The following is a 15320-nucleotide window of genomic DNA, read 5'->3' as shown; positions in this document are numbered from 1 at the left end:
TAGCGCTTGATGGTTTTTGCAACTGCACTTGGGGACACATTCAAAGTTTGCCCAATTTTTCGGACTGACTGACCTTCATTTCTTAAAGTAATGATGGCCACTCGTTTTTCTTTACTTAGAATTTGTATTATGGCAAGAAAAAAGCAGCTAACAGTCTATTCAGTAGGACTATCAGCTGTGTATCCACCTGACTTCTGCACAACACAACTGATGGTCCCAACCCCATTTATAAGGCAAGAAATCCCACTTATTAAACCTGGCAGGGCACACCTGTGAAGTGAAAACCGTTTCCGGTGACTACCTCTTGAAGCTCATCAAGAGAATGCCAAGAGTGTGCAAAGCAGTCATCAAAGCAAAAGGTGGCTACTTTAAAAAACCTAGAATGTAAGACATATTTTCAGTTGTTTCACACTTTTTTGTTAAGTATATAATTCCACGTGTGTTAATTCATAGCTTTGATGCCTTCAGTGTGAATGTACAATTTTCAAAGTCATGAAAATACAGAAAAATCTTTAAATGAGAAGGTATGTCCAAACTTTTGGTCTGTACTGCATATATACAGGTGCTTCTCACAAAATTAGAATATCATTAAAAAATTTATTTGTGGCTGTAAGCCATGATCATCAACATTAACAGAAATAAACACTTGAAATAGATCATGCATATGCTGTATTTATATATATATATATATATATATATTAGGCCACCATTCTTATCTGTGGCACCCCAAAGCGACTTTGACCAGAATTGGATAAGCCTTTTATGGTGACACTCTGCATTATATGATTATAGCATGACCTGTGAGCCCCTATATACCTTTAGCATGCAGTTTTTATGTTCATGACTCACCATGTCTTGCTATCTAATTAGTCAAAAAAGTGGCCTAGGCCAGATTATACCCTGGGTATATTCTGGCCTAGGCCAACTATACCCCGAGGTATAAATTGGCCTAGGCCAGATTATACCACTCTGGGCCAGAATATACCCCGGGTATATTATGGCCTAAGCCAAACTATATCCCGGGTATAAATTGGCCTAGGACAGATTATACCCCTCTAGGTCAGAATATACCCCAGCTGCTGTAGATCAGATTTTTCACGCTTTTGAGAACCATTGAGTGATATACTTAATAACGGGGCCCCAGTCAGTGCACAGGGGCCCCAGGCAGCGCACAAGTGGCAGAGACAGCGTGCAAGGGGGGAAAGAGACAGCGCGCAGGGCCCCTGTGCACTTTCTCTTTCCCCCTGTGCGCTGTCTCTGCCCCCCTGTGCGCTATCTGGGACCCCCTGTGCGATGTCTGGGACCCATTCTTTAGTATATCACTGAATCCTGTGCGACGTCTGGGGCCCCTGTGCAATGTTTGGGGCCCCTTTCTTGAGTATATCACTCAATGTTCCTCATAAGCATGAAAAATCTGATCTACAGCAGCAGGGGTATATTCTGGCCCGGAGGAGTATAATCTGGCCTAGGCCAATTTATACCCCTGGGTATAAATTTGGCCAAGGCATTAATATACCCATGGTCTATAATCCTCTAGGACAGAATATTATTGTGTTTTTGCTGCTGTAGTGCTTACAGTATATATAGATGCACATACACAAACCATATACCATTTAATGTGGCTTTTGTCAGATTTTGATGCGGTCTGCAGCAGATTTCCCTCTTCCATGTGACACAGAGAAATCTGCTGTGATTCTGCACAAAAAATCCACTTCATTGGGAAGCAGATTTTGATGCAGATTGGCTGCTGATTTTTTCCCTGTGGAAAATCAGCAACAAATCTAGTGCATGGGAATGGGTTGATTAAACTTACAGCATGTGTTGGAGGCATTACATTGAACTGACAGTAGATGATGCAGTTCCCTCAGTGCATAGTTAATGTTATGTGTTGCAACTTGTTATGTATGTTTCTCCCTGCTCTCTATGATATGTGCTTTAAGTTCTCCAGTGTGAGTTCCTATTCTATCCTGATAAGGTATATAAAGTGGACTTGGAACACCTCCAACAAAAAAATAAGTTTTCCAATTTTGACAACAATGGAAGACCAACTGTATGATCAGCTTTTGAGATTCTACACTGCAACAGAACAAATGTACCCCCAGTGGATCTACAATCTACCTCCAGAGAAACATTCAAATGCCAAGTCCCAGTTTAGACAAACATCTAAGCCATATCGAGCAGAGAAAGGGATTATTTACTATGGAAAAAAGGAGGTTCTCACTAAAAACAGACTGCCAAATATCCTGAAGGCCTGTCATGACAACCCAACTTCTGGTGGCCATTTTGGCAGAGATAAAACATTTGCCAAAATTTCTGACCGTTATTACTGGAAGGGAATGAAGAACAATGTTCACCAACATGTCAAAGCCTGTCAAAAATATTTTGTCACAAGTCCCAAATTCAGCAAAGAAGCTCCACCACTCAACAGTATACCAGTGCCTGGAAAAGTATGGAGCTTAGTTGAGATTGATATGATCTGTCCTCTTCAGGAAACATCAAACGGCAACAAATATATAGTTGCTGTTGCTGTCACTGATCATTTCTCCAAGTAGACTGACGCAACAGCTGTTCCAGACAAGAGTGCCATGTCAGTAGCAAAATTTTTGTACACCATTATTTACCCCTTAGGCTGTATGGACATTTTAATTAGCGATCAGGGAAGTGAGTTTGTGAACTCGATCATAGACAACCTGATTGATCATTTTCAAACGGATCACCGCATTTCATCTGCCTACCACCCACAAACAAATGGCCAGCGGGAATGTGACAATCGAACACTCAAAGAATCTCTTAGCAAGCTTGTCAATGACCAAGGAACCAACCGGGACCAGTTCATCCATGATCCACTCAACTGTAAGTACCAACATGAATTCTGCTCAGGAACACCAAAAGTGTGCCTTTGATCGCCGACACAACAGCAACAATGAAATCACTGCTGGTACCATTGTTTATATCAAGAATCAATGTCATGTTCAAAGATGGAACCACGCTGGGTTGGACCCTACTTAGTTGTGGAATCCTTAACCAAGGGACGAGTAAAACTTAAGAACAATAAGACTGGCAAAATACTAAGCAACACCTACCATACCAGCAACCTTAAGATTTACCAGGATGAAGAGAATTCTCTACCATCCCAGTCCCCTGATAACTGTCCCAGTGACTCTACCACACAGAAACACAAGCAAAGCAAGACTTTCAACCCACTACTAAGTTCAGGAAAGAAGTATCTTATCACCACTCTTGACCTTACGTTTAGTAGGGTTGTGTACTTTGGATGCACAAGAGATCTTGGACAACTACGGCATACATATGAAACCAAAGGTGATGGAAACTTTCGGGCCATCAGCTATATCCTGACAGGAACAGAAGACAGCTACTCCCTTCTCAGAGCTAAAGTCATCCACCACATGAAAACTGACTTGTCCAAAAAAAATTACAGGGCTACTTTAATCAAGATGTGAATGAACACCTCTAGCATCTCTCATGATGGAGTCTGGGCAACTGATGCAGAAATCATGGCCACAGAAAATCTGTTGAGTTGTGACATCATCATCCACATAAAAGTCGGTGACACCATGGATTGGTTGACCTATCCCGCAAGATTCAATCTGCAGTCAACAACAGAACATGCACTTTGTCTTGAAAGCAAGCATGATCATTTTAATGTTGTTATCAGTGTTTACTAATCCCCCCTTGTGCTCTGTCTCTGCCCCACTATGCGCTACCTGGGGCCTCGTTAATGAGTATATCACTCAATGGTTCTCAAAAGCCTGAAAATCTGATATTCTGACCCGGAGGGGTATAATCTGGTCTAGGCCACTTTAACCCTGAATATACTCTGGGCGGGGGGTTAATCTGGCCTGTTACACCGACACACTACACCTTTATTTCTTTTGTAAAGCTATTGTCATGTATTACTATGTCCTATATGAATTTTTTATACTTAATAAAATTTGTCCTTTTTATGCCGTTTATAAACTTGTTCTCTTCTCTTTATAATTCTTCTTGAGTAGGCATGTAATGCTAGTCCTGGCATATTTCTTTGGCCAGACATCTAGCATTTTTTTGGTACTATGTATAGGGCCACTGTTTGCATATATACATAAAAAAAATAAAATTATATATATATATATATATATATATATATATATATATATATATATATATATATATATATATATATATATATATACAGTATATGTGTGTGACGCTGTTATACGGTATATATCTTATGCATAGGATATTAGTACTTTGGCTATAGAAAACTAATGCTAAGTGGTGAGGTTTTAATTTCGTTATTCCCTCTTCAAGCCTTAGCATCCATTTCTCTTAAAAGTATATATCAAATTGAAGAATAAATAAATGTATCATATTTTATGTATGCAATTTGATAAAAGAAAATTAAAATTAGAAGGAAAAAGGCTGAGAAACAGATAAATGTAAAGTATTTGCAGTACTAACCACTGCATCGGTTACACAATGACAAGAGACTGAATGAAGGAAGCTATGAATAATGGAATCACAAGGCACAAAGCGGATAGGATGTCAAATCTTTGTGCTGCGTGTCATGTATTCACCCTAAAGGGTAATGGTTTTCTATCAGACAATAGCCCTATATCCATCTTATTATATTCCTTTGCAAATGCTTGGGCACAAAAGTGGCAAGATAAAATGTTAGGTTGAAACAATACTAATATGTATGAATGGGGGGATAAGCACAGTGAGAAAACCTCAGGCTGGAAGTAATCTGGCTAGAAAATCTGGGACTTGGTTAAGTGTTCACAAGGGGAAAAAATAGATCTTGGTAATCACCAATTATAAAAGTAACTAAATGAATAAAGACATTTGTGACATACTTTAATTGTTTGGGGGATGAATACGTATTAAACTATCAAAACATTGTGAGGATAAAATTAGATTGATTAATCACAGTGAAGCTGAGAGCTGACCGTAAAGACAGGGTACAAATAGATTTTCAGTTTTTTCAACCTTTGTGTGCCCAAACAATATGTGACAAGGGAAAAGGAACACCAGCTCACCTGAGTATAAGCGTCCTGGGGCACGGAGTGCGAAGAACCACCTCGGAAATGATACAAATGAAAAAAGGAAGGAGCTCCAGCCACAGGTAAGTCCCAAAAATTCTTCTTTATTAGATTAAAATACAGATGCTACAGCACATGTCCAAAAAAACCCGTAAGAGCAGCGCGTTTCGAATGCCAATAGTGCGTTCTTTGTCCAAGCTTGGACAAAGAACGCACTATTGGCATTCGAAACGTGCTGCTCTTACGGGTTTTTTTGGATATGTGCTGTAGCATCTGCATTTTAATCTAATAAAGAAGACTTTTTGGGATTTACCTGTGGCTGGAGCTCCTTCCTTTTTTCATTTGTGCCCAAACAATAGCCACTTTTAAACTCGATAAACTTTTAAGTGACATAAAACTTGATTATTTAGCTTTTTCAGTTGGAATGTTTTTTATCTATACTATAATTGCATCCTATGCACTAGGAGAACAATGAGATGGTTATAATAATTGTGAGGAATTGGACTAATACAGTAATTCTTGGACTTGAAATCGACTGGTGCATCACTGTGACAACCCCTTTAAAACATGTATAACATGGCAAATGCAAATCGTAGATGTGGGTCCTCCATTCATAGGATACAATACAAATGTCTGAAAGATGCAGGTCACCCTTCTAGTACCCTGGGTTATCTCAAGAACAGGACCTTGTCTTGCACACTGTGAATGAAGAGGCGGCCTTCATGTGAGCCCCTTTAAATTCACTTCCACGGGCATTATTCTTGATGCACCTCCCTGAGCTAATATAAGTACCATACCTAACATTCTGTAACCTTCAGTAACCATACTGTGGATATTCCATAATTCTCTTTTTTGACATGGTAGAAGCCCTCTAATGTCATCTTTGAGATTTTTTTTGTTAAGACAGTTCAATATATCCATAACCTTTAAATGGAAGCTTTCATCGGAAAATGACCTGCTGTTTTAATCAAATTTTCTTTTACTTATATATACATTTTTTTCCCTGACTGAATTAGAAAACTGCATTTTTTATTAACTCTACAGCATGTCAATTCTATCAGTGTTTTTTGCTGCATTTTTTGCTGCACTTTCGCTGCATTTTTGGTGACTGAAAGTTTATTAATGTAGTGTACACAAAACACACATATAATTTACACCAAAAAATGCAACAAAAAGGTAGAAAAAATGCAGCAAAACCTGCTTTCTGTAAAGCAGTTTCTTTACTTTAAAACACTGCAAAAACAAAACATGTGAACATAGCCAAAGGCTTAATGGTCAGTGTGAAAATTGCAAGATTTCTATTTTAGATTTGTAATACAGATTGTGATATGGAAATTTTTTTTTATAAAAAATATAACAAATGACATTCAACACAAAAACATGATTTTAACAATAGGTCATTCTCTTATGATAGCTTCTTTTTAATCACATTCCAAATGCATTCAAATTTCTCTTAAAACCAGCATTGAGTATGTTTTATGTGACGGTTTCTGGTTAATTTTTTTTCAGCCAAAAGTGAAACGAGATTAAAAAATAGAATAATATTTTTTTTTTCATTAAATTTTCCCATGTTAACCATTAGGAATGTTTAACCCTAGAATATAATAGTAATATGCTATAACTTTTTGGATTGGCAGAAGCCAGACCACCACGCACCTTTTCTACTGCAGAATTTTTACATATTACTATTATTATTTATTGTTATAGCGCCATTTGTTCCATGGCACTTTACTTGTGAAAAATGGGTATACAGACAAAAGAATTACAATAATCTTGAACAAAATGTGACGGCGAGGAGGAGCGAGGACCCTGGCCGCGAGGGCTCACTATCTACAAGGGATGGGTGAGGATACAGTAGGTAAGGGTAGAGCTGGTCGTGCAGCGGTATGGTGGAGTGAGGGTTACTGCAGGTTGGATGCTTGTCGGAAGAGGTCGGTCTTCAGGTTCCGTTTGAAGGTTTCCACAGTAGGCGAGAGTCTGATGTGTTGGAGTAGAGAGTTCCAGAGTAGGGGGGATGCACCGGAGAAATTTTGTATGCGATTGTGGGAAGAGGAGATAAGAGGGGAGTAGAGCAAGAGAACTTGTGAGGATTGGAGGTTGCGTGCAGGTATATATCGGGAGATTAGGTTACAGATACAGTGCCTACAAGTAGTATTCAACCCCCTGCAGATTTAGCTGGTTTGATAAGATGCAAATAAGTTAGAGCCTTCAAACTGCAAACGAGAGTAGGTTTTATGAACAGAAGCATAAATCTTACAAACCAAAAAGTTATGTTGCTCAGTTGAATTTTATTAAATTTTAAACATAAAAGTGTGGGTCAATTATTATACAACCCCTATGTTTAATATTTTGTGGAATAACCCTTGTTTGCAATTACAGCTAATAATCGTCTTTTATAAGACCTGATCAGGCCGGCACAGGTCTGTGGAGTTATCTTAGCCCACTCCTCCATGCAGATCTTCTCCAAGTTATCTAGGTTCTTTGGGTGTCTCATGTGGACTTTATTCTTGAGCTCCTTCCACAAGTTTTCAATTGGGTTAAGGTCAGGAGACTGACAAGGCCACTCCAACACCTTGACTTTTTCCCTCTTGAACCAGGCCTTGGTTTTCTTGGCTGTGTGCTTTGGGTCGTTGTCTTGTTGGAAGATGAAATTACGACCCATCTTAAGATCCTTGATGGAGGAGCGGAGGTTCTTGGCCAAAATCTCCAGGTAGGCCGTGCTATCCATCTTCCCATGGATGCGGACCAGATGGCCAGGCCCCTTGGCTGAGAAACAGCCCCAAAGTATGATGCTGCCACCACCATGCTTGACTGTAGGGATGGTATTCTTGGGGTCGTATGCAGTGCCATCCAGTCTCCAAACGTCACGTGTGTGGTTGGCACCAAACATCTCGATCTTGGTCTCATCAGACCATAGAACCTTGAACCAGTCTGTCTCAGAGTCCTCCAAGTGATCATGAGCAAACTGTAGACGAGCCTTGACATGACGCTTTGAAAGTAAAGGTACCATACAGGCTCATCTGGAACGGAGACCATTGCGGTGGAGTACGTTACTTATGGTATTGACTGAAAGCAATGTCCCCACAGCCATGAGATCTTCCCGGAGCTCCTTCCTTGTTGTCCTTGGGTAAGCCTTGACTCTTCGGACAAGCCTGGCCTCGGCACGGGAGGACACTTTCAAAGGCTGTCCAGGCCGTGGAAGGCTAACTGTAGTTCCATAAGCCTTCCACTTACGGATGATGCTCCCAACAGTGGAGACAGGTAGGCCCAACTCCTTGGAAAGGGTTTTGTACCCCTTGCCAGCCTTGTGACCCTCCACGATCTTGTCTCTGATGGCCTTGGAATGCTCCTTTGCCTTTCCCATGTTGACCATGTCTGAGTGCTGTTCACAAGTTTGGGGAGGGTCTTAAATAGTCAGAAAAGGCTGGCAAAAGAGATCTTTAATCCACACATGTGAAGCTCATTATTCTTGGTGCCTGAACTACTTCTTAATACTTTAGGGGGACCAAACAGAATTCTTGTGGTTTGAGGGGTTGAATAATAAATGACACTCTGAATTAACTTTTAACGTTTAAAAAAAAAAAAAAAAAAAAAAAAAAAAATTTGCTGCAGTGCATTTCCCACTTCCAGGCTGATCTACAGTACAAATGTCACAATGCCAAGTTAATTCCGCATGTGTCAACCAGCTAAATCTGCAAGGGGTTGAATACTACTTGTAGGCACTGTATATGGAGGAGACAGGTTGTGGATGGCTTTGTATGCCATGGTTAGGGTTTTGAACTGGAGTCTCTGGGTAATGGGGAGCCAGTGAAGGGATTTACAGAGAGGAGAGGCCAGGGAATACCGGGGGGACAGGTGGATTAGTCAAACAGCAGAGTTTAGGCTAGATTGGAGGGGTGCGAGAGTGTTGGAATGGAGGCCACAGAGCAGGAGGTTGCATTAGTCGAGGCGAGAGATGATGAGGGTGTTTACTAGTGTTTTTGCAGATTCGTGGTTGAGGAATGTGCGGATCCGGGAGATATTTTTTAATTTGGAGTCGGCAGGAAGTGGAAAGGGCTTGGCTACGTGGTTTGAAGGAGAGATCAGATATACAGTAGTTATGAATTTCTAAAACCTCTATTCATAATATCATTTTTAAGCCCAAATATTTAAGGTTTTCTTCATTATTTCTATATTTTACATTGAAGTTCCATAGAAAGGGGATCTAGAAACATTTCTATGAATCGCTGCCTAAAAAATACAGTCAAAGCTCTTCACTCTATGTTGTCAAAAGCAATTTCCCTTAAATAAAATGCAGATTTTTATGACTTTATTTTCTGAAATTGATATAGTATATTCTATAGCTTGATGAAAAGCTTAACAACCTTACCTGTTCAGAACACAATCTATATGTAGCTACTATTTTTGTAGAAAGATTATGAGCAGCAACAAAGCCCATTGAATAGAGAGATATTTCTGCAATTAAAGCATAATCTGGCACCATCATAGCCACGGTCCGAAACAGTACCTGCAAGATAGACAAAGTCATCATTATCAATTTTATTTTGTTTGTATGAAATGAAATAAAACCTAGAATTAAATAAAAATGAGCAATTGATATTTTGAAATGTAAATGTATTTTTGTAATGTTTTTAAAGTTAAATCTCTCAAGCAATTCATTTGGAACATAGTCCCAAGCCATTATTTTCAAAACTTTCTTGAAAATGACTTTAGATTGCTAAATGTCATTATTAAGGATGATCGAATCCTTTAAATTTTGAGTTCACAAATAAGAAATTTGAATTACGATGAATATATTAACTGCAAATCGTAGTTACGCCAATTTCCCTGAAAAGATATGTATAACACTGTGATCTCCCAGATTTTGATCCAACCCTGCAAATACAGCTTTGTAAATGTCAAAGTGACTTAGGACTTTTATTAGGAATGCACTGTTTTTTTAAGAATCAGGAAGTGCACGCACAGCCAGGAAACATGCACAGCAAGCAGAGGACAAGGAGCACTCTGTATACAGCAAGCAGAGGACAAGGAGCTTACTGCATGGCCTGAAGTGGTGAATACGTCGGTGCCCCAGCATTGTGGGGGATGGGAAACCATGCAGGGATGCAGGCAGTAGTCTTACACAAGATGATATGCCAAACAAAGGTGTATAATAAATAATATAATAACAATTAAAATTAAGGTATAATAACCTCCCACCCCACTCCCCATTCCTTGTTAATTCTCTACCTTTCTTGTAAGACTACCTATTAGATCCCTAATATAACATATCTATACCTGTCTAGTTTACTATTGTTGAGTTTTCTTTAGAATATGATGCAAAATTATTTATCTCTTAAATCCAACTGTTTAACTTTAGTCCTACAGTTTATTTCCAAGAACTATAAAGTGTTTAAGGACATTGTCATATTTCAAGTTTCTAAAGTTTTTCCTGTATTTTTTAATCCTATGTTTTCTTTTCTGCATTGTTATATATACATAAAACTTTCAATAAAAAGATGTTTAAAAGAAAAGAAAATGAAGGTATAATGGTATACACCACGGCAGACCAGATATAAATGCTCATCCACTAGAGTGTGATGTGTCTGGTGGATGAGCCTCTATATCTGGTCTGCCGTAGTGTATACTAAATAATATATTAACTACACTTTATACTCTTCACCAGCTACATCTCCTTATATTTTTTGGAGGGGTGCCCTTCCCTCTGGCTCATCCACCAACACATATTATTTGTGTGATTTGTGTTGGAAAATGTATTGCTTCATGTCATAAACATTTTTTCGTAATTAAAGTTAACCATTTTAGTGCTCATTTTTTCTGCCCTGCACTTTATCATTATTATCATTAGTGGTCTCTGCTTTGTGCTATTACTTTTGAGATTCACTACACTTCGGGGTTATGATTTTTGGTTTATATCTCTTTTCAACCCCCTTTCCAAAAATGGCAGAATTAGAAATGCTAGGTAGGCACTTGACCAAAAACCCAGCACCTGCAACAGGGTGCTGTATTAATGTGTGTACTGTTGTAAAATTTGACTAGTAAAACAAATATGGAAAAATAAGGTTATTTGCGTAACAGGTAGACATTCACAATGAATTGTCTTGATTTCAGGGAATTTTCTTTTGCATTGAAGACAATACACAGTTACTGTATGTCTTTCAGATTTCTTTGTATTTGCTTTGTAAAGTACCACAGCATATGATGGCCCTAGACAGATGATAGATAGATAGATAGATAGATAGATAGATAGATAGATGCACCCCTTTGACTTAAACAAAAATGAGCCTTTTTAAAGTAAGGAACAATGTGTAAAGTGCACATATTTAGAGAGGTATCCAGTGCATCACAAATCACAATTACATAGTAGTAAATTAATATTCATAATTTAATATCCCGAAAGTGTTATAGCAAACTAGTCTGAAGTAGCATAGTGTGGAGATATAACCATCACATGTAGGGTAATAAATAACAGTAAACAGTGTAGATATTCATAAGTGATCATAATTATCCACAGGTGTAAGATAAACAGTGATTAATGTTTCACCTGTCTTTTTAACAAAAAAACAGCCCCAATACATCAAATGCAAATAACATTTAGCATTTCAAGTGTCAAACTAAGCTTGGTCAAAGACTATGTCTAAGACAATGTAAACTATGCACCTTCCACAATCACACTGTGTCTGCACTCTCTTAAAAAGAAACAGGTAATTAAGGGTCCTAATGGCAGGAATCTGAACTCTATCAAAAATGTATAAGAGAGAGTTAAAAAATAATAGAAATAGTAACTCTAATAGTAACTCTTTAGGTATGTACAGTGGTGGCCAAAAGTATTGGCACCCCTGCAATTCTGTCAGATAATACTCAGTTTCTTCCTGAAAATGATTGCAATCACAAATACTTTGGTGTTATTATCTTCATTTAATTTGTCTTCAATGAAAAAACACAAAAAGAATTGTCCTAAAGTCAAATTGGATACAATTCCACACCAAACCTAAAAAAGGGGGTGGACAAAAGTATTGGCACTGTTTGAAAAATCATGTGATGCTTCTCTAATTCGTGTAATTAACAGCACCTGTAACTTACCTGTGGCACCTAACAGGTGTTGGCAATAATTAAATCACACTTGCAGACAGTCAACATGGATTAAAGTTCACTCAACCTCTGTCCTGTGTCCTTGTGTGTACCACATTGAGCATGGAGAAAAGAAAGAAGACCAAAGAACTGTCTGAGGACTTGAGAAACCAAATTGTGAGGAAGCATGAGCAATCTCAAGGCTACAAGTCCATCTCCAAAGACCTGAATGTTCCTGTGTCTTCCGTGCGCAGTGTCATCAAGAATTTTAAAGCCCATGGCACTGTGGCTAACCTCCCTAGATGTGGATGGAAAAGAAAAATTGACGAGAGATTTCAACGCAAGATTGTGCGGATGGTGGATAAAGAACCTCGACTAACATCCAAACAAGTTCAAGCTGCCCTGCAGTCCGAGGGTACAACAGTGTCAACCCGTACTATCCGTTGGCGTCTGAATGAAAAGGGACTGTATGGTAGGATACCCAGGAAGACCCCACTTCTTACCCCGAGACATAAAAAAGCCAGGCTGGAGTTTGCCAAAACTTACCTGAGAAAGCCTAAAACGTTTTGGAAGAATGTTCGCTGGTCAGATGAGGCAAAAGTAGAGCTTTTTGGGAAAAAGCATCAACATAGAGTGTACAGGAAAAAAAAGAGGCATTCAAAGAAAAGAACACGGTCCCTACAGTCAAACATGGCGGAGGTTCCCTAATGTTTTGGGGTTGCTTTGCTGCCTCTGGCACTGGACTACTTGACCGTGTGCATGGCATTATGAAGTCTGAAGACTACCAACAAATTTTGCAGCATAATGTAGGGCCCAGTGTGAGAAAGCTGGGTCTCCCTCAGAGGTCATGGGTCTTCCAGCAGGACAATGACCCAAAGCACACTTCCAAAAGCACTATAAAATGGTTTGAGAGAAAGCACTGGAGACTTCAAAGGTGGCCAGCAATGAGTCCAGACCTGAATCCCATAGAACACCTGTGGAGAGATCTGAAAATGGCAGTTTGGAGCAGGCACCCTTCAAATATCAGGGACCTGGAGCAGTTTGCCAAAGCAGAATGGTCTACAATTCCAGCAGAGCATTGTAAGAATTTCATTGATGGTTACCGGAAGCGGTTGTTCGCAGTTATTTTGGCTAAAGGTTGTGCAACCAAGTATTAGGCTGAGGGTGCCAATACTTTTGTCTGGCCCATTTTTGGAGTTTTGTGTGAAATGATCAATGATTTGATTTTTGCTTCATTCTCTTTTGTGTTTTTCCTTGCAAGCAAATTAAATAAAGATAATAAGACCAAAGAATTTGTGATTGCAATCATTTTCAGGAAGAAACTGAGTATTATCTGACAGAATTGCAGGGGTGCCAATACTTTTGGCCACCAGTGTATAATGAGTAGTGTTGAGCGAGCACTAAAATGCTCGGGTGCTCGAAGCTCAGGCCGAGCTCGCCGTGATACTCGGGTGCTCGACCTGAGCAATGAGCCCAATGTTAGTCTATGGGAGACCCGAGCATTTTTGCGGCGGCACCCCCGGCAGTCTTTTAAAAGCCTAACAAGTGCCCAAAACGTTAGTGACAGTGATCAACTGACATGGGGACAGCATGGGGATCGCCCCAGGAAGCATTTATGACCCCCGGGTCACTACTGTCAACAACGTGGTCAGAGGTATTAGGCCACTTTTAAGGGCTCACAATAAAACGTTCAAAAACAAAACTGAAACTGCTTTCCTGTGAAATATGTTAAGGAAGTTCCTTTCCAGGGTAAAGACTTGTGTATAAGGTAAAATAAATAACCCCCCCCAAAAAAAATACTCCTCCACACCTTGGGCTATGTTCACAAGTAGCATTTTTTATGCATTTTTGCACTTTTGTATTGCTTTCAACCATGATAAATGCATTCACCGGGAAATGTAATTTTAACATTTTACAACCTTATCTGGCCATGTGCTGTGTGACACATGCATACAGTGCTGAAAAGACATGGGAACAGCTTGGGGAAGACCCCTGGAAGCATCTCTGACACCCAGGTCACTGCCTAAAAGTGTGCCCATCAGAAGTCATCCTTGCAGTATCAGAAGATGCAGACTTGCAACTATCCCCGTGCAAGTCCTTCTCCCAGAGCAGTGTTCAATTGTACCTCCCCCATTCCTTGCAATGCAAGCGCAAGTATGCAGCCTGCCACCCACCCAGCCCCAGGGGGCGGCTGGGTGTCCATAGTCTGTCCCCAGCCGCCCCGCGACCGGGTGTCCACACACGGTCCCCAGCCGCCTGGGGGCAGCCGGGTGTCCATAAACGGTCCCCTGCCACCCTTATTTCTCCTGTCAACTTCCCCCCACACACTTTTCTTAGCCCGGCCTGCTTTAGGGCAGCATTGGATGAACCCACCAGAGAACCAGACTCCTCCAGTAGGCCATGGCTTCTCCATCAGGGGAGTTGAGAGTGCCTTGGTGAGGAGCATGATGATGATGATAGAAGTTAGCATCTGCTTTGTTTTCTTGGAATGCAAGCGTAAGTGTGCAGCCTGCCACCCACCCACCCCCAGACTGCAATACCATACTGCTAGCTTGCACTTGAAATGGGGCCTTTTAGTTTGGAGGAGGCCGAAGCTGGCCACTACCTCATGGCTGCTTCGGCAGCGAGGTATCCATACTCATTCCCCAGCCGCCCCTATTTGTCCCGGTGAGTCTTATACATAAGATTAAGTGCGCATACCAAAACATTACCTGTGCCCTCCCCAGTGACTTTAGTGGGAAGGACAGCCTATTCTGCTGTAGTGTGTGCATGCCAAACCCCTGTTCATGGTACCTGCGAAGATGCCTCCCACCCTGCACCTGTCGTTGCACACTTGCAACTATCCCCGTTCAAGTGCTTGTTCAAGGGCAGTGTTCAATTGTACCTCTCCCATTCCTTGCAATGCAAGCGCAAGTATGCAGCCTGCCACCCACCCACCCCCAGGCAGCAATACCATACTGCTTGCTTGCACTTGAAATTGTGTCTTTTAGGCATGTGGAGGCGGAATCTGGCCACCAAGTCATGGCTGCATTGGCGGCCTGGTATCCATACTCAGTCCCCAGCCGCCCGGTGGCCGGGTGTCCACACTCGGTCCCCAGCCGCCAGGGGGCGGCCGAGTGTGCATACTCGCTCCCCAGCCGCCCCGTGGCCGGGTGTCCACACACGGTCCCCAGCCGCCTGGGGGCAGCCGGGTGTCCATAAACGGTC

The 15320-nt window shown here is 40.7% G+C and overlaps 1 protein-coding gene across 1 annotated transcript in view; it reads right to left on the bottom strand.

Annotated features, from left to right (window-relative positions):
• Positions 1 to 15320, bottom strand: part of LOC141165727 (dynein axonemal heavy chain 3-like) — a 2796342-nt gene that overhangs the window by 1628502 nt on the left and 1152520 nt on the right. Inside the window, exon 31 of the mRNA XM_073651577.1 lies at positions 9412 to 9549. Within this exon, the coding sequence (XP_073507678.1) occupies positions 9412 to 9549 (138 nt within the window). The remainder of the gene's footprint in view (positions 1 to 9411; positions 9550 to 15320) is intronic.

Source organism: Phyllobates terribilis, unplaced genomic scaffold, assembly GCF_046119375.1.
Source record: "Phyllobates terribilis strain yellow unplaced genomic scaffold, ASM4611937v1 Scaffold_11__3_contigs__length_659146591, whole genome shotgun sequence".
NCBI lineage: Eukaryota > Metazoa > Chordata > Amphibia > Anura > Dendrobatidae > Phyllobates > Phyllobates terribilis.
Note: the sequence above shows the minus strand (reverse complement) of the source record. Positions and strands in the feature narration are given on the sequence as shown.